The sequence below is a fragment of the Oncorhynchus masou genome, chromosome 2 (assembly GCF_036934945.1).
Source record: "Oncorhynchus masou masou isolate Uvic2021 chromosome 2, UVic_Omas_1.1, whole genome shotgun sequence".
NCBI classification, from domain to species: Eukaryota; Metazoa; Chordata; class Actinopteri; order Salmoniformes; family Salmonidae; genus Oncorhynchus; species Oncorhynchus masou.
The window spans coordinates 38203311-38221617 of record NC_088213.1 but is presented as its reverse complement, the minus strand read 5'-3'; the positions used below and the strand labels follow the sequence as shown (position 1 = coordinate 38221617).

General features: G+C 45.1%; 1 protein-coding gene across 2 annotated transcripts; it reads right to left on the bottom strand.

The window, feature by feature from the left end:
- Positions 1 to 2239: 2239 nt before the first annotated feature.
- Positions 2240 to 18265, bottom strand: LOC135504554 (E3 ubiquitin-protein ligase RNF166-like). Of its 2 annotated transcripts, none has more exons than XM_064923265.1 (6): positions 17706 to 18265; positions 9271 to 9427; positions 8257 to 8369; positions 6967 to 7081; positions 6314 to 6421; positions 2240 to 5909 (listed from the first exon to the last, which is right to left on the bottom strand). In XM_064923265.1, exons 1-6 carry the CDS (start codon positions 17873 to 17875, stop codon positions 5841 to 5843), a joined length of 732 nt encoding a protein of 243 aa, XP_064779337.1. In that variant the 5' UTR covers positions 17876 to 18265; the 3' UTR covers positions 2240 to 5840. The 2 variants fall into 2 exon arrangements, with proteins under 2 accessions (XP_064779337.1, XP_064779329.1); XM_064923257.1 differs by having other exon boundaries at positions 2240 to 5809.
- Between the last annotated feature and the right edge of the window lie 42 nt (positions 18266 to 18307).

Below are 18307 nucleotides of genomic sequence, written 5' to 3'. Positions count from 1 at the left end.
CCACAGTGAGTGTTGGGCATTTATAAATATATCTCACTCCTGTAGCTCCCTGACACACTGCGTATTAATGCTATGTGTTGCGCTTGTTACCAAAACCCTGCCACTATGCTGCTGTGGACTGGGGATGGGAGGATTCAGGGGGGTAGTTATATCTGTCCACTTGTTGTGGAAAAAAATGTCCTGCAGGCCTGAACAGGTGCTGCTTGGTAACATTTAGCGGCCCGTCGAAATCAGCCAACGCCCCCGCCATATTTTCCATCTGATATCTGAGATTGTTTTCGTCCAAGGGCTCCTGCTTCTTGCTCACCACATTCGTTTTCCATGGCCTGACCTTTAACCCCAAAGTTCAAGTTGTCCCATTATTCAAAGGAGTCCATCTTCAGAGTGCATAGCGATAATAACTGTGAAACACCTATATCATTTTCAACATTTGATTAATGACCAGCCAACAGTAAAGGTCCTGATGTTCCAAAATGATTTGGCTTGCCATGCTAATTATGTTCTACTTACAAAACATTGTATTTATCAAGAAAAAAAAGAAAAAAATTGTGCTTGAAAATTATAAATGATAATGATCTGAAGTATAGTATCATTGGTAAAGATTATGAATATGTGTGTGCACTTTTGATGATAATCAGATGCAGCTTTGTTCAACAACATTGTTTCATATGAAAGCTCAACAGACAGAAGGGTATTTCTGCATGATCCCTCACCATCTTCTCGATTTAGTCTCTTTGCCTGTATGTGTGCACTGCCATTCAATAACACACTTTCTCTCTGATATAATGGCAGAGGCCTGCACCTCATCAGTGGCTGACCCATGCCTGGTTCCCAGGCCCCAGTACGAGGGTGGATAGGGAGGGAAGGGGGTTCAAGGGCCAGGTGTTTTGGGGACAGCAGAGCACTGGGCTACAATGGTGGTCACTCTCAAGGGTGGAAGATTGTCGGCTGATGCACTCAAAATGAATAATCCCATATTTAATGACAAGCGGCAAGATGATAAACTCATTCTTTTTTACAACATATTATTTCGATATTAAATAATTAGATAGGTTGATTATGAAAAAACGCCAAAGCCTTCTTTCTTCGTTATCAGAAAGGTCATTGTAGTGTCACTTGTCATTTCTTTCTCTCGGGGTGAGTGTATTTTCTTGACTGTTTTCACACTCTGTGACACCAGTCATCATTAAAACCTGCATAGAGGTGAAACACAAACAAGAGGATCTTAGCGATAACAAACGGGTAATGAGGAGAACGTTTTGTCAACCGGTCTGAATAGTGTGTGTGGAGTTTGAAAGGTCTTTATAACCAAGCCTCAGTTATATTAACATAACACAACAAACGCCACCAATCCACAGCTCAATCAAAACATCCTCCAGTGTGGCCCAGGTCACAGGGGCTGCCCTCTGCTCTGTTTACACTGTGGTTAATTGGACCACTTCACCTTGAGTAACTAATGTGTAGGACCCTCGTGTCGTCTTATAACCTATCCCAGACTATAGCAACACCTCCACACTTGCTCAAAACACAAATGCCTAAACTTAACTGGACAAGGCCATATCCATTCACCTGGCACCCAGCTTCTGTCCCATGTAAAGGTAGACAATGACATTATTAATAGTGCCAGGGGGCTAATCACAAGCAACAGAGAGAAATGATTGTTGGGTGAAGCGTTTAAAGTTCTGACACCAGTCCAGGCCCCACCACAGAGTAAAGGTCTGAGTGCGAGAGCAGTTTTGCTTCAGATGCCGCCCCGGGCCCCAGACACCACACCGGTTTGGAGGCTCTGCATGCTCAGCCGCCTGTCTTCCGTCACCTCGGCGCTGCAGTGTTGTCACAAAGGCCTCTGTCGCCTTCCATTTTAGAGCACCTTCAAAGACAGGCATCTCCCTGGCAACCAGTGGTTGTTTACAGGCCTCTTGGGTTCACAGTGAGCTCTGGGTCCCCCATTCTCCAGTTGAAAAAGGCCCCCACTAAAGGAGATTGTAAGGCCTCTATTCACTGCCAGTAATTACACGTTGTCCCCAAAGACTCACACCACCCTGTGTACTCTACTTGTTACATACCAGCAGAAGACCAGGATCTTCTCCTCACAATACTCCTGATTAAAATGACATCTCTAATTTCAGTTCAAAGATCACAACACAGTAAATATGTTACCCATTCAATGTGAAGTTAGTCGTGGGGGTATCAAATTCAAAAATCTAGCGACAACATATCAGGAAGGAAAGAGAGAGAGTGGGATGGGTCAGTGTTTTTATTGAGGGAAAGAAAAATCTGCTACAAATACAATATCTTATTAAACTTCAAACAGTGTTATAACTTGAATATCCACATTGTTATTACTGGTATTATTACTTTTTTTTTTCAAGAATGCATAAATCACATTTAACACACACAGGCCCTGACAGTAGGGCCAAAACCCCAGGTTGGGTCTCTAGGGTACAGTGGCCCTGAAGGAAACTTCCTGCTTCAAGTGACTGTAGCACAGACCCCCCTGGGGAGGACAACATCAGCCTGTGTCTATACTGAGTGACATTACATACACTCTCAGGGCAGCCAAGTCCTGGGGGGGGACACAGTCAGAGACACAGGCTCTGTCTTCTCTGATTGCTGTGATATGGGTCTATATGGCAGTCTATTTCCCGTCAGCCTTACCAAGATTAGAACAGAGTCTCAGTAAGGCCCTCTTGAGAAAAATGACCCAACAAAGTTCATACAAATACTTTCATTTTCACCGTCCTGTTTTTGGGGTTTTTGGTGTATGTCTTTGTTGCAGGTGGTCTATCAGTGTGTGACCTGCAACATTGAGTTTATTTTACAGAGATTGGGCTGGTTTTGACCACAAGCAGGACATTTGGGATGATGATGCACAGTACAGTGGCATTATGCATGGATGCAACAGTACACAAAGAGTGAAAAGTATACATTTGAGGTATACTCCATACAAAATCTACATTGGGCTACAGCTGTGCACGTGAACGCTGATCTAAACATACAATACCTTTTACCTTACATTTCTAAAATAGCATCATTATTAGGTAGTAAAAAAGGCTGAGTAAATGATTAAATTAAAGATGCGTGACAATTCCGTGGTGCCCCAGAAGAAACTCAGGACTTCTCAAGGTGACGACAGTTTTTCTCTAATGGCTACAGCTGTCAATACTGTGCCACCAACCAGTACATTACATTTAAACACAGAAAATATAACATGTCGATGTCTTTCAAATAAGGATGCAATATCTCCAGGAACACTTCCGACTAAGCCGAGAGTCCATTTTGATTTACCACACTATTGTGCATCTGGGATGGTTCTCAGTTGATTTTGCAATCTATACCCATCTATAAAATATTAATGACACAACAAATACATTTTATACCAGCCCAGTACTCCCAAACAACATGTTATGACTGAGATCATACTTAACCTTCCCTCTGCTCTTACACAAAACCTTCCCTCTGCTCTTACACAAAACCTTCCCTCTGCTCTTACACAAAACCTTCCCTCTGCTCTTACACAAAACCTTCCCTCTGCTCTTACACAAAACCTTCCCTCTGCTCTTACACAAAACATTCCCTCTGCTCTTACACAAAACATTCCCTCTGCTCTTACACAAAAACAGTTAGAACTTACATTATCATCCACCATGAAATGGACACATTGGAACGAATTAAAGTAAAAGAGAAAAAAAAATGACAAAATTCCTACCCTTCATAATATATTTCAGAATTAAAGTTCAATATTTCAATGCATTGCTCTGGGAAAAAGATAGAACTTGTGAAACGTTAGACCTAAACCTAAATGTTGCATTCTCTACCGTATGTACAATTCCCCTTGGAAGCAAGGAAAAACACAAATGGACAGACCATTATACTTCTACTAGTCAGTCTAGTAACAACTAATCACAAAACATAATATCTTCCTCCATTGCTTGCTATACAAAGAACAATCAAACCAGTTTCCCATAATGCATCCTTCAACAGAGTGAACCTAAGCATTCTCTTAAACCTCCATAGATCAATGCTAGCTCAACGGGTACACTACTACTCAAACATGGCTTATAATTGGATATTTACTTCGGGGCAACGTACTTTTATAATTGTATCCCTTTGAAGCAAAGTGCCGTTAGAGAAATTGATCTCATAAGATTGAATATGCAGCTGTTCTGAACAGTTCTGTTTCAATCCAACTTGAATAATTACTGCGCTATCAGAAAGTGGACGTCTTTAACAAACCATTGGAACATAATGATTCAATATGCCGTACACATTCCAGGCCTGTTACAAACAGATTTTCACAGCTCTGATGACCAATGGGTTTTGGGGAGACCCCACTGAGATTGGAGCAGTGTGGTTCCTGAAAGATAAATGGCCTGTAGGAATATTGGTGTTCAAGACAATAATTAACATAAAACTGGACTCTTATGGGACAGCCTCCAACTCAACCACAAGGATAGACTTATCCAACAGTACTCACGTCATAATATTGCACTTCTCCTAGTGGGCACTAAACCTAACAGGTCATACATGGGCATTCTTCACAATACTGTGAATGGGTATAAACATGATGACTTGGAGTAACACTGACTGAAGAACATGGCTTTGAATGACTATTGCCAGGTTTATTTTGAGACTGGGGCGCCCTCTTGTGTTTGAGAGCGTATTACACATGGGCTCTAAGCTCCTGCTAACAACTGATGCCAGCAGTACAGTACCAAGGGGTACTTAGAAAAGGGTAGTAAAACAACCAACACATCTCCAATAAACACGTTTCTTATTGTTAGTACACCATTTAAAACTGGGACATTTTCCAAAAATATATTTTTTATCTTGTCTGGTGCTTCATAAAAATATCAGCAGAGTGAAGAATGAATGGAGTACTACAATTCTGTTTCTCAACTGTGAAATAAGAACAATCTATAGTTCAATTATGTAGAAAAATGTGACAAGTGCAAGTATTCACACGAACTCTGAATACAAAAAGGGATAGTTTGAGAGTTTGTTTTGATTCGCGTTGTAAATGTTAAGAGTGTGTTGTTGTCGTGATGGGGGATGTAAGAATGTCCTCACTCTCTGTGTTCAACTGGTCATGTCTAGACTGTCACCCAGCGGTAAGATTATCACACTGAGAATGGGGTCAAGCCATTCAACTGTAGTCCCTCAATCAAAAAGCCATCAAACTATGCACTTGAGAATAAACAGAACTAATCTGTGGTACTTTTACCAGAACGTGTGTCAAGTGATGGCATTTTCCTGGAGTTTGAAAAAGTTTCATTTGAACAGTGAAAAACAAAGAGTAAAAGAAAATACCTTAAATCATTACTTTTGGGAACCTTCATACTTACTGCAGAATAACAACAATGTCCATGCTGTACTCACTGGTTTACATTGCAGTGGTCTTAAATTGCAACATTTATTGGGAGGCCAAGCTCCCCTCCTCCCCAGTATACAGGAAGTGAAGGGGCTGCTGCCAGCTGAGAGTATGATGTAATGGGACGAGTTAACCAGGTGAGCAGAGTGGATGAAGGGCCAGGCAGAGGATCAGGGACAGGGTTAGGAGATAATCTCTCTGTAGCTCTCCCAGAGTGGGAGTCTTGGCCAGGGCCAAGTCCTTCCAAACGCTCCCTGTGAGGTGGCTGTGGAGGGGGCTGGATATGGGGTGGATCCAGGGAAAGAAAGAGAGCTAGTGGGGTGTCGGGATGGAAGTGAGTCCCCAGACAGCAGAATGGGGGACTCAGAGGACTCTGTTCTCTGCCATGGAGAGAGCCAGGGTTGCCTGTAGTGCCGCCTCTTCATCGATACTGTAGTCCTGTAAACACAGAGTCAGACAGTCACTCACTTTAACATTTGATTTGACAGGACAGGGCCATGGCTGCCTGCAGTGATGACTCCTCGTCAATGCTGTAGTCCTGCAAACACAAAGTCACACAGTCAACCACTGAGCAAATAATGCCTGACACCAAATAAATAAAGCAGACTGCTTTGAGATATGCAGTGCATTCATGTTACAGTACTAGGATATCACAGTACTAGGATATCACAGTACTAGGATATCACAGTACTAGGATATCACAGTACTAGGATATCACAGTACTAGGATACCACAGTGACAGACAGTACTAGGATATCACAGTGACAGACAGTACTAGGATATCACAGTGACAGACAGTACTAGGATATCAGTGACAGACAGTACTAGGATATCACAGTGACAGTACTAGGATATCACAGTGACATTATTGACAACAGAACTGCTCTAGTCCTATGTAAAGAACAGACGACACAGAGCCCAGACCCCAACCCTTATCCTCACCACAAACGTGTCGTAGGAGAACTTGTGCCGGTGGAGGAGGTGCTGGAGGAAGTTGGAGCTCTTGTAGCTGGGGTCCCCCCAGGGCATGGCTGAACATACAGGACACACCTGGAGGCACACCAACCAATCAACAACCCTGTCATTACCTCACCAGTACACCAAACCAGAATGCAGTAGAATCTCTTGCAGTGACATCAATGTCGCGTAACACTTCATATCAGCACATAAATGCTTAAGGAAATTTAGACTAGGACAGAGAGTCCATAGTTCCGACTAGGACAGAGAGTCCATAGTTCCGACTACGACAGTGTCCATAGTTCGACTACGACAGTGTCCATAGTTCGACTACGACAGTGTCCATAGTTCCGACTACGACAGTGTCCATAGTTCCGACTACGACAGTGTCCATAGTTCCGACTACGACAGTGTCCATAGTTCCGACTACGACAGTGTCCATAGTTCCGACTACGACAGTGTCCATAGTTCCGACTACGACAGTGTCCATAGTTCCGACTACGACAGTGTCCATAGTTCCGACTACGACAGTGTCCATAGTTCCGACTACGACAGTGTCCATAGTTCCGACTACGACAGTGTCCATAGTTCCGACTACGACAGTGTCCATAGTTCAGGGTATAACATAGCAGACTGACCACTTTGTTGGGATCGTTGCGGTGGTTCTCCATACAGTGTTTGACCAGCTCCTGTTGGTCCAGATTGCGGGCTCCACAGAACGGGCATGAAAAGGTGGAGCGGTTTGGAACATTGCTGCAGGAAGGGAGAAAACACACGTTTAGTTGGAGCCATAATGGATACAACATGGGTATGCATCACACACACACTTTGCCAGACACACACTGATGGTGTGTTGTTGTCTGTGTGAATATAACCCCAAAGTCTGAGGCCCAGTTTCCAGACATTAGCAGGATGCCAATCATGTCCAGCAGCACACCTGGAAGGACAGCTGGTCTGTGTGGGCATGAGGGTCAGAGAGCAATGTGCTGCAGTGACATTTACGCTAGCCGAGCCACACACACACACACACACACACACACACACACACAGAACAGGGTCCTTAACAATGTGTTCATTAACTCACTGCTCCATCATCACTACACCAAGACAACAGGGCCTATTCACACACTACCCTTCACAGCTGACCAGGGGCAGCCCATTAGAGTCCCATCAGACTTAAGGTTGACAGGTCTCTCAGGTAGGACACAGTCTACTAGCCAATGGGAAACGTCCATTTGACAGACGTCTATTTGATAAGCCAATAAGGGTGCACACTATATTGTAGACTTAATGGAACAGCAATGTCCTCAGAAAAACTCATACACAAAATATATCAACCAACCATAATTGCAGCCTTGGGCTAAAAAAAAAGACTGACAATTTAGTCAGAATAATGACTTTCTGACAAGTAGAAAACACCAGCAGATGGTCCACTGTGTTTCCTGGGTCTTCGACTAGATGAGACTCTGCCTTTGTGGTGCTGGCAACATCGCCCAATTAAATTGTGTTTTGGAATGTGGTAAAAACAACAACCTTGAAAAGACACAGATAAGCTGTTCTGTGTTCACTCGTGAGTTCCAGATGGTCACTATGGACGTCACAGAACCTGATCACAGTACTCTTCCTCAGACCAGTTGCTCAGTGCTTCTAGCACACGTTGGGAGTGGGACCTCCTCTGGCTGAGTTGTTCACAGACCCTCCAGACAGAAAGACCCTATCCCAGGTATTCCCAAACTGGGGTATGTAGTAAAAGTGTGATTCACATTTTATTTTATTTTTAAATTTCTCTTCACATTTCCAAATTGTCCATTAATAAGCCACGGGAGGTTTTTGAAGCGAGAATTAAGACAACCTTCGAGTAGTAAGGCAGGTATAAAAGCAAGATACCATTAATTAGAATTAAATAGAGCGAGACAGACAGAGATTACCTGGGAATGGGCTGTGAAGTAGGGACCACAGGCACAAACTTTGGGCAGTTGGCCATCTGTTCCTGGACCTTTGTGCAAGAGGAGATGTGTGACCTCATTTTGACCAGAGACACCTGGAGCCCGCCAGTGGAGAGAGGATGAGAGAGGGGGGGGGGGGATAGAAAGAGAGCGAGACAGGGGAACAGGAGAGCGAGAGAAACAGGGGAACCGGAGAGCGAGAGAGACAGAGGAACCGGAGAGCGAGAGAGCGAGACAGAGGAACCGGAGAGCGAGAGAGCGAGACAGAGGAACAGGAGAGAGCGAGACAGAGGAACAGGAGAGCGAGAGACAGAGGAACCGGAGAGCGAGAGAGCGAGACAGAGGAACAGGAGAGAGCGAGACAGAGGAACAGGAGAGAGCGAGACAGAGGAACAGGAGAGCGCGAGACAGAGGAACAGGAGAGCGCGAGAGACAGAGGAACCGGAGAGCGAGAGAGCGAGACAGAGGAACAGGAGAGCGAGAGAGACAGAGGAACCGGAGAGCGAGAGAGCGAGACAGAGGAACCGGAGAGCGAGAGAGCGAGACAGAGGAACAGGAGAGAGCGAGACAGAGGAACAGGAGAGAGCGAGACAGAGGAACAGGAGAGCGCGAGACAGAGGAACAGGAGAGCGCGAGACAGAGGAACAGGAGAGCGCGAGACAGAGGAACAGGAGAGAGCGAGACAGAGGAACAGGAGAGAGCGAGACAGAGGAACAGGAGAGAGCGAGACAGAGGAACAGGAGAGAGCGAGACAGAGGAACAGGAGAGAGCGAGAGAAACAGAGGTAGAGGAACAGGAGAGAGACAGAGGAACAGGAGAGGGCGAGAGAAACAGAGGTAGAGGAACAGGAGAGAGAGAGCAAGACATGCTATTAAGTGAATAAATGAGCAGGGAGATGTTTTGAGAGTGTGTGTGAGTGGTAGTGTGTATGATCAAGTGTGCGTCTGTACAGTATGTGTGTTGGACAGAGTGGCAGGCCATAGTAGTCTAGTTCACCTTCTTGCTGCAGCCCCGACAGGGGGCCTTGTAGTTGGACAGCTGTTTCTCCACACTGGAGGACTTGTCCACCTTCTTTGGGTCAAAAGGCATGCGGCACAGAGGGCAGAGGGGAGAGGTGACCTGGAGACAGGGCTGCAGACACTCCCCACAAAACCTGCACACACACACACACCCAGAGAGACCGAGTGGCAGTCAGTCGTTGAATGATACGTAAAGTCTAAAACACAAAGTGAATCAGAGCGATTATTCGGAGCGAGTGTCCCCGAAAAATGTGTGCAACGTAGGCACCGCTGGGTGCTGGGCCAAGGTGGGGCTGCGAAATGCCCCTGTGGTGGCATGCAAACAGGCTGAGTGATGGGCAGTCACCTCCCATGATGACATGAGTCAGCAGTCAGCACTGCCAGGGGGACCTAACGGGGGGGGGGCTAGCATAATGCAGGGAGGGAGACGTCAGCAAACAGAGGGCCCAGAGAGCTGGTCCAGGGCTGGCCGCGAAACCTCCCCTGACAAATGAGCCAGGGGTTTATACTGCCAGAGTACTGAATCATTGCAGATTTTTACAGTGCTGCTGGATGCTTTATGGCCCTGTCAGCCTGATGGCGGGCGGGTAGGGGAGGGAGGGGTCAGATATGTAAGGAGCCATGTTGTACTTCAGAATTCAGATCTCGCTGCATAGCCACAAACCAGTCTTGGTTCTAACTTTGCGGGTCTACCACTGTTCTTCTCTTTCAGCTGGTGACCAGAACTCACCGCTTGTGGAAGAAGCCGTGCAGTCTACTAACCAAGTGGCTAATAAACTCAACACAGTGGAGCGCTACATAGCGTCAGTCTATTAAAGTAATGGCCCTGTGTTTAAGCACCTTATTTATCACATTAGCATGGGCCTAGTTTTCATAGCTAAACATCTCTCACTTCACTCCATCCATACTCAACCAGCTACATGACCCATGTGACCTCCTCTGGAGTCACTTCCTTCTTCCCAGTCACACAGGAAACCCCGAAACACTGCCGGTCTTTCAGTCAAAATGCAATCAAGTCAAAACATGTTCATAATATCCACAAACTCTGTTGTTTTCCATCCGCCCAACAACACTGTTGAGCTGAGAAGTGGATGAAGCACAGCCTCTGTGCCTACATTAACATTCAAAATATGCTAATAAATTAGGCCTCGTGAGTAGGCCCAGACCAATTCTCAAGAGTCCACAATACTTGGAAAGACATTTCTTTGAGAAATTATACATGAGTGCGGAGGCTGGTAATAATATTCTCTGGGGCTATCATTGCCTCGTATTCAAAGGTATACTCAGCTAGCCTAGGCTATAGAACTGCAGCACATCTCAATATCGGAGCAGTACAAGTTTTTTGCCGTCCTTTTCTACTACCATGCTAAACCAATAGCATCATGTAAGACGCTGACCAAATGATTGCTACAATGCTGATACGAGGATCCAACAACATAACATGTTACTGTGTGTGTGTGTGTGTGAGAGAGAGACTCAGCTAGCATAAATGTCACTGGAGCACATTGCTTTCTGAACCTCATGTCAGAGTCAGTTACTCCGTGAGGTGTTGTTCGAAGTGCGGGCCTGTGTCTACCCTGCAAAGTGTGGTGTCTATCAGGTTAAATCAAAATAACGTTTGCAGTCTGTCCTCATGCCTATTCACGTTCCCAGACACTCCAGAAAACGATCCCAAAAACCTATTTATAGATCAATACACATAGGTGGGAGGAAGGGACTCAAACCTTTTTTGCAGCTCCCAAACAGATCGTTTGGGGACCCGTTTGATCAGCTGAGATGTAGTGAAGCTCTCTGTCTGGACAGTGATGAAGGACTGTCTCGGGTTGATATGGTCTCAGAGACTAGAGAGACCAACTTGAGAGGAGCAGCACTGAACAAAGCACACATATTCAAACAGCACTGATGCTGAAACACAGTGCTGAAACACCATCATTTTGGCCTGTCACACTGACAGACAGAAGTAAAGAGAGAGTACAGGACAGGCAGAGCTGTGACAGTGTCGAACTACAACGGTCTGCAGAACATGCAGCGAGCCACACCAGCCCCTTCAAAATGCTCATCTCCCTCTCCTGCAGAGTACAACTCCTCCACATAAACGTCTGTGGGGAAACTGATCTCCATATCAATGAAATACAAATCTGTCCCAAGTACCCCAGCGGCAGCAGAGGTCTTTCAAAGTAAGCATCCTGAATGGCTTGTAAGACAACTTATCTTCTAGCCTCGTCTGTCATCACTTGAAAAATGCCTGGATTTAGCAGACTCCTATTAGACACTTAAATCACCACCACTGTATTTAACATTCAGACAACACCACCACCTGCAGGCACACACACACACAGCGTCTAACTGAGAAGGGGCTAAAGAAAGAGTTGTGGTCAAGTGTGTGGTGACATGGGAGTGACAAACACTCAAGGGTGAAAATGGCATTGTTGAAATACTGTTCTGTACTGCCTAGTTGTACACATTTTGGCCATGCCCAATATGCTCCCTGAGTATTTACATTAAATTCTCATCCATAGATAAAAGATAGGCAGTTGCCTGATATTTAGAATATGACACGGGAATGTGATTATTGAGCTACCTAAGGGAGGTGTTAAAGGAGAGGGTGAGGAACGGCCTATTCCCCCAGGAGTCAAAGAGAGTCACCAAAGAGGCCTAGCTATGTGTAAAAATAGTGCCATCTCCCCATTAGAGAGCGAGAGCGAGAGACATTGGCCTCGCCTGCCGCCACAGCGCAGCACACACCTGGCCCAAGGATACCGGGACGACTTGCTGATGATGCATATGGTTTATATGATGACGTATGGTGTTATAAGGAGAGAAGCTCCATAACTGTGTATGTTTGATCTCCCCTCTCCACCTCCCTCCCTGAAGGAATGAGGAGAGCTGACCATATTTCCTGTGCAGAGAATGGAGTGGAAGCCTTCGTGGAGATACTTGCTGCCAATTCAGGAGCTGCAGAGGCTAATGAGCGCAAACGATGCCAGGTGCTACTAGAACACAGAAGCCTCGGGGTCGGTTCCACGCCATCTGCACCTCAGCTCAGTTCAATCTCCTTCTCAGAACTACAGGAAAGTAGACACTGCAGAGCATAGAGTAGGAACTCATGAGTGTTTCTCCCCCTGAACAGACACAGACTTCTACCTTAAAACAAATCGGATTTAACAGAGCAGAGAGGGTATGAGTTTGCGAGGGCCTTTCACACATTCAGCAAGTTTGACATGCCAGAACATCTTTACATGTGACTTTCAGAAGCTTCGTTCTCCGCTGAAATGAGGCTCTTCTCACACGCCGTCAGATGGGCTTGTCACTGTAACGTCACAGGACAGAATTAAAGGTGTGACATTACAGAAAACCAGCAGCAGAAATGAGGGAAACCATAGAGCTAGCCTGTATAAACTCCTGCAGTATCAGAGGAGACAACTGCCCATTCCAGACAACCCCTTGCTTATACATCCCCTGCCAGCCCATTGAAACACATGGCTTACGTGACACTCCACTGTTAGAGGGGGTGGGGGCGAGGACAGTTTGTTTTGACATGACACACCTCAAGGTTCTCTCAGCTGGACATCCTCTGAATGCACGTAACACCAAAGTCACTGTATCTCAACGCAGAAGGAAAAGCTTCAACGTGCAAGAGAATCGCTCCCATGGATCTCACAGTACAGCCTAGAAGACTGTAGTGGAATGTACATCATTGTGAGCACTAGGAATGAAAATCCAGCAGTAGGCTAGGTTGTGAAACAAACATTTTTCACAGCGAGAGTCACGTGTGCTCCCTCTCCGGCCTCGAGGTCACCAGGCTGCTCATTATGGCGCACACCTGTCACCATCGTTACGCGCACCTGCGCATCATCAGACTCACCTGGACTCCATCACGTCCCTGATCACCTTCCCTATATATATGTCACTCCCTTTGGTTCCTTCCATAGGAGTCATTGTTTCTGTTTCTTGTTTTGTATTATGTTGCGTTTACTTATTAAAAACACTCACTCCCTGAACTTCCCGCACACATCGTTATAGAGAGGAAGCCAAGAACAGTCTCAGTAATGGCTTAAAAATATCCACCTGCTCTTTGATGAATAACCAAAATAGATCTGAGGACATTTAAGGACTGTTTCTGCAAATTATCATCTGCCTGAGAGGCAAAACAAACCCTTCAATTCTGACACTGTACTGAGACAACTAAATGAAAGACACTTTGGTCGGCCTTTTGAGGCCGCCGCCCACCCACACAGGAAGGTCCAGCTAAAGGTATCCTGAAGCAACATCAGACCACACAAAGTGCACGATCACTTTTCTGCCAGGTTGCAATGCCAATCGTGCTTGGCAACAGTCTTTAGTAGTCTACTGTTTTTGTTGTTGTTGCTACAATAGTTAAACAGTGTATTGCCCTTTTCCACAGACCCATTTAGCAGAGTGGAGAGCTGATTAGAAAGCCATATTGGCCAGAGGAAACAGACTTAAAATCCAACAGTGGGATCCATGCCAACACCACAGGAGGCAAAGCAGGTGCACGAATCCGTGTATATGTGATCGTGTGCAAGTGAGACTGCATGCTTAAGCAATTGCATGCACACAGTAGTGTAGAAGGTAGTGAGTAGTCTCCTTCATGGCCTGGGGGAGCAGTAAGAGGCTCTCATGTGAGATCTTTGTTCAATCTCCCCAGCAGCAGCTGGGCTAGAGCAGGGGAGAGAGAAAGAATGGAACGAGAGACAACGAAATGTATGCCGCCACACTGCATAGCTGAGTGAGAATGCAGAACAACCTTGAAGGAATAAGAGCTCCTGTTTTGCGCCTTTCCTCCCTCTCTCAACAGGCAAACTTCATCAAATCACCCCAGACAAGGAGGGAGGTGGGGTAGGAGTCAGGCTGCCTTGGGTTCAGCCCACTAACAACACCATGTGGGGGAGAGAGATACAAAAAAGAGAGAGTAGGCGAGGGGTGAAGCTTAGGTAAAGGCTTTGAGCAGGTGTTACTGGACGGTTATGCTGATGCACACTGTATGAGATGCACCCATTTCTCCATTGAAGCTTTTGTCTTATGTTCAAGAGAAGATTGGGGTAAGGGGTTGAAACAGCCAGATGGAGACTTTACCACTGAGTGGGATGCGGATTAGGTCTGGCCTCTGAGGTTTCAACAGATTGGGGTTTGCGATGAAGACTAAAGTGCATGCTCTGGAGAGTCTGAGTGAGATAACGTTGGGATTGGGGAGCGGTCCTTTTGGGGGAGGGATTTGGAATTGACAAAATGACATACGGTTCCTATCTCAAATCAAATGTTATTAGTCACATGCGCCAAATAGGACAGGTATAGGTAGACCTTACAGTGAAATGCTTACTTACGAGCCCCTTAACAACAATGTAGTTTAAAAAAATACGGATAAGAATAAGAAATAAAAATAACATGTAATTAAAGAGCAGCAGTAAAATAACAATAGCGATACTATATACAGAGGGTACCGGTACAGAGTCAATGTGCGGGGGCACCGGTTATTTGAGGTAGTATGTACATGTAGGTAGAGTTATTAAAGTGACAATGCATAGATGATAACAACAGAGAGTAGCAGTGGTGTAAAGGGGGGGGGCAATGCAAATAGTCTGGGTGGCCATTTGATCAGATGATTTGATCTTATTCATAATATTGTCTATAATGCTGATAGACCGGAGTCTCTCAGTTTTGTCCAGGGCAAGGTAATACAGACACCTGTTAAAAGTCATCTCATACCAAGATCAATGGCTAAAAATGAGTTGTCCACATGGATGCAAACCTGTGAGTCACTGGAGGCTTCAGAGGAGAGGACGGCTCATAATAATGGCTGGAATTGAGCCAATGGAAAGGTATCAAACACCTGGTTTCATGTGGTTTCATACCATTCCATTGACTCCATTCCAGCCATTATTATGCCGTGAGTAGGCCTTTAGCGTCACCATGACAATGAGGACATGTGCGTGCAAGTGTACTTTTCTACTCAGCTCTGCGTGTGTGGTAGTGCAATCATGACAACAGTGTGTAATTCCATCATCCCCAGCCCTGTTTTCTCCCGCTGGATTACATCCATGTACATTCCATGCTTCAAGTGTTATTGTCAGGATAATAGAACAGACAGGACCTTTAGTTCTGGGTTCAACCAGAATCACTGACCTCAATAATGAGGTTTAATAGAAAATACATTAATTCTCCCTGTGGTTATTTCTATAATTAGACTGACTGCATGCATATGTCCCCAAAGGAGAGTTATATGCCCCTCACTGGCACAATGCTGTATGGATACAGAGCAGAGAACATTTTTTGTACTTAAGAGACAACGACATGACCACTCCTAGTTGAATTAACGTTAAACACAAAATAAAAATGTACAGCATTAGCCCATATTACAAAATGTCATGTTTTCTACACACTTTCATGGCTGTTGATATCTGCTTGGACACCAACTCCTGACGAGGAAGAGGATGGCTCGCGTAAGTGTTAACCTCAGCAGTGGTGTTGACATCCACAGAGCCAATCTCACACAGATCGGACTAGCCTACATGCATGTCAGATGGAAGTGAGCCACAGAAAAGCTGTATGTCACTGGAGGGAGCAGGCAAATGAAACTCGAGAGGAGCTGCTCTGAGTACCTCACCCAAATGTCATCAGCAAACTCAGTACTGCTGGTGGGACAGGCTAACAGACAGCCACACAGCAAACAACATCTTGAGCAGACTATTCAATCCCCCCACCAGACCCACATTACACCACTTCCTACAAGACAGACCAAAAAAAAAGAAAAAAAAGATGGGGCTCTGAGGTCTGTCTGACTCACGTCTTTAAATGAGCGGCCATATTAGCGCTCCCACTGTCAGAAGAATGCAATCCTCAAAAGGGCAGGAGGAACGGTTTGTTTGGTGAGTGACAATGCAGTCAGCTTCAAGTCAACCCTACACATTCATTCCTGTAGACACACAGAAGGTGTCAAAAAGGAAGAATAGAAGTGAGCTGTTTTCTGTTTTCAAAATGCCAGCCATCTTTAGTGTTGACAGCACAAGAATGGACATCAAGTTGCCCTCAAAAAATAACATTTTAGAGTAGACTACATCCAGACCTTTTCTGTGTAACTGTTTTAGTGATGAAATTCACAGGAGGCAAAAATAAAATAAAACACAGGCGGTGTTACTTCGGCTACAGAAATACACAGATGTTCATTCATTCAGATTAGGGGAACTAGGCACAATTGGTCAATAACGGGTGAAGATGTGGCTCCTCCAAATAGCTTTTTTAAACTCATTCAAATGGCTTATAAAACTGGAGCATTCAGACCCCTTGGTTTTTCAACCTAATGGTGTGTGTTCCTACCAAAACAAGTGTGGCCTAACGATTGTAAAAATGTGTCTTATTGAGGAAAATTAATGGCATGTTCTCAACCTAACTTTTACAACCACTATTCAGCGAGCTTCCTTTCACAGCTGCAGTCTTTTCGTGTACATGTGAAATGTGAATTGATCACAGTGAGAGAATGGTGCAGGCAGATGCTCCGCTCAGTGTTCCAGCTCTGCTCAATGTTCCAGCGGCAGCACCTCACAGATCAAAGGCAACTCTCATGTGCCACACTGAGGTTACATTACCCACGTTCCCGAGGACTAGTCAAGGACATTGTGGCAAAGCTTATGGTGAAATGCAGTGGTGGGAAACAAACATGAAACATATTCTCTGACTGAGTGCTAAAACGCTACAGAAACATGATAGATCAAACAATGCAATGAGCATCATGAGGATCCAAAACATCCCATTCAACATTTGAATATTGTTGTTTCCACATATTCTAGTGCTGGCTTAAAGTATACAAAACGGTCTTCCTCTTTTCGACAACACGTCTCATTTTAGCCTAGGCAGCCGATCGTGGGCACCATCTAGTGCCCACTATCGGCTGCCTCGGCTAATCTAATTTGTGTTGAGTTAGCCACGCATTTCCTCTGTGTGTAGCTATTATGTCTTTATTGTGAAAAAGCTGTTGTCCAACATTTCCCATCAAATCCGCTATAATAGCTTAGCTAATATTTTACGTCGATATTGCGTTTCGAGAGGCACTGAACTACCACCTAGCCCGCTTTGTTCTACTGTCTGAGCTCCCTTGCATTCCCATTGGCAAGTTGGCATCCCAAGAAAAACAAATACATTATCCCTATCCCAGTATCAGTGACGTTTTTTCTATCATAGATGTGTCATTTTTTGCTGTGAATCATAAGCATTTTATAACAAAACCGTTACTTTAATTGACAAGCAAAAATAAGATTGACAGCTCAGTATCTGCAGACTGATAAGTGACAACAACTAATACAAATACGAGAGACTATATGCTATATACAATAGCACGTTGTTGTTTAAGTGAGAGACTTGTCTGAGAAGCAAGAAATCACAAATCCGTCAACTTACGTGTGGGCACATCTTCCAATGGTGACAGGTTTATGATACACCTCCAGGCAAATTGGGCAGGAGAACTGGCTCTCGAGACTCTCGCCAGTGGCAGCCGCGGCTGCCCCGTTTTGTTGATGCTGCCTGAGCTGATGAGTAGCCGACACAAAACTGCGAAACATCGCCATCATGAACGAGGATCTTGCTCGCACTTCGTTCTCGACTATGGCTGCAACTACCTGGGTGTATTCACATCGAGTATTTTCACCGATTGTGCACGATGGACATCCTTCGTGTGAATAAAGCGTATGAATAAAGCTACCCAACCTATGAACTGTTTGTGTAAAATAATTTAGCAAACAGACACTATCAGTCCGCTACACAAGCGCTCGAGAGGACACGCCGAAGCACGAAAGAAGTAAACATTACAAGACAGTGCTGGTTGTCGAGAGGACCTGAGCCGGGCGCTGAGCAGATTATTCGATCTTCAAATAATTTTGATTTATATACAACTACCAAAATATATCCAGATTATTAAAAGATCGGGGAATTTGCACAACTGCAAGTTCAGTGCGACTCTCACGAACAAGCCGTACAGCTACAACAAAAATAATACGTTTCTG

Coding starts and splice junctions, on each gene's coding strand:
- LOC135504554 (XM_064923257.1), bottom strand. CDS start 17,875: ATGATGGCGATGTTTCGCAGTTTTGTGTCGGCTACTCATCAGCTCAGG. Junction 9,428..17,705: donor ATTGGAAGATGTGCCCACAC/GTAAGTTGACGG, acceptor GTGTGTGTGCAG/GTTTTGTGGGGAGTGTCTGC. Junction 8,370..9,270: donor GTCGGGGCTGCAGCAAGAAG/GTGAACTAGACT, acceptor GGCGGGCTCCAG/GTGTCTCTGGTCAAAATGAG.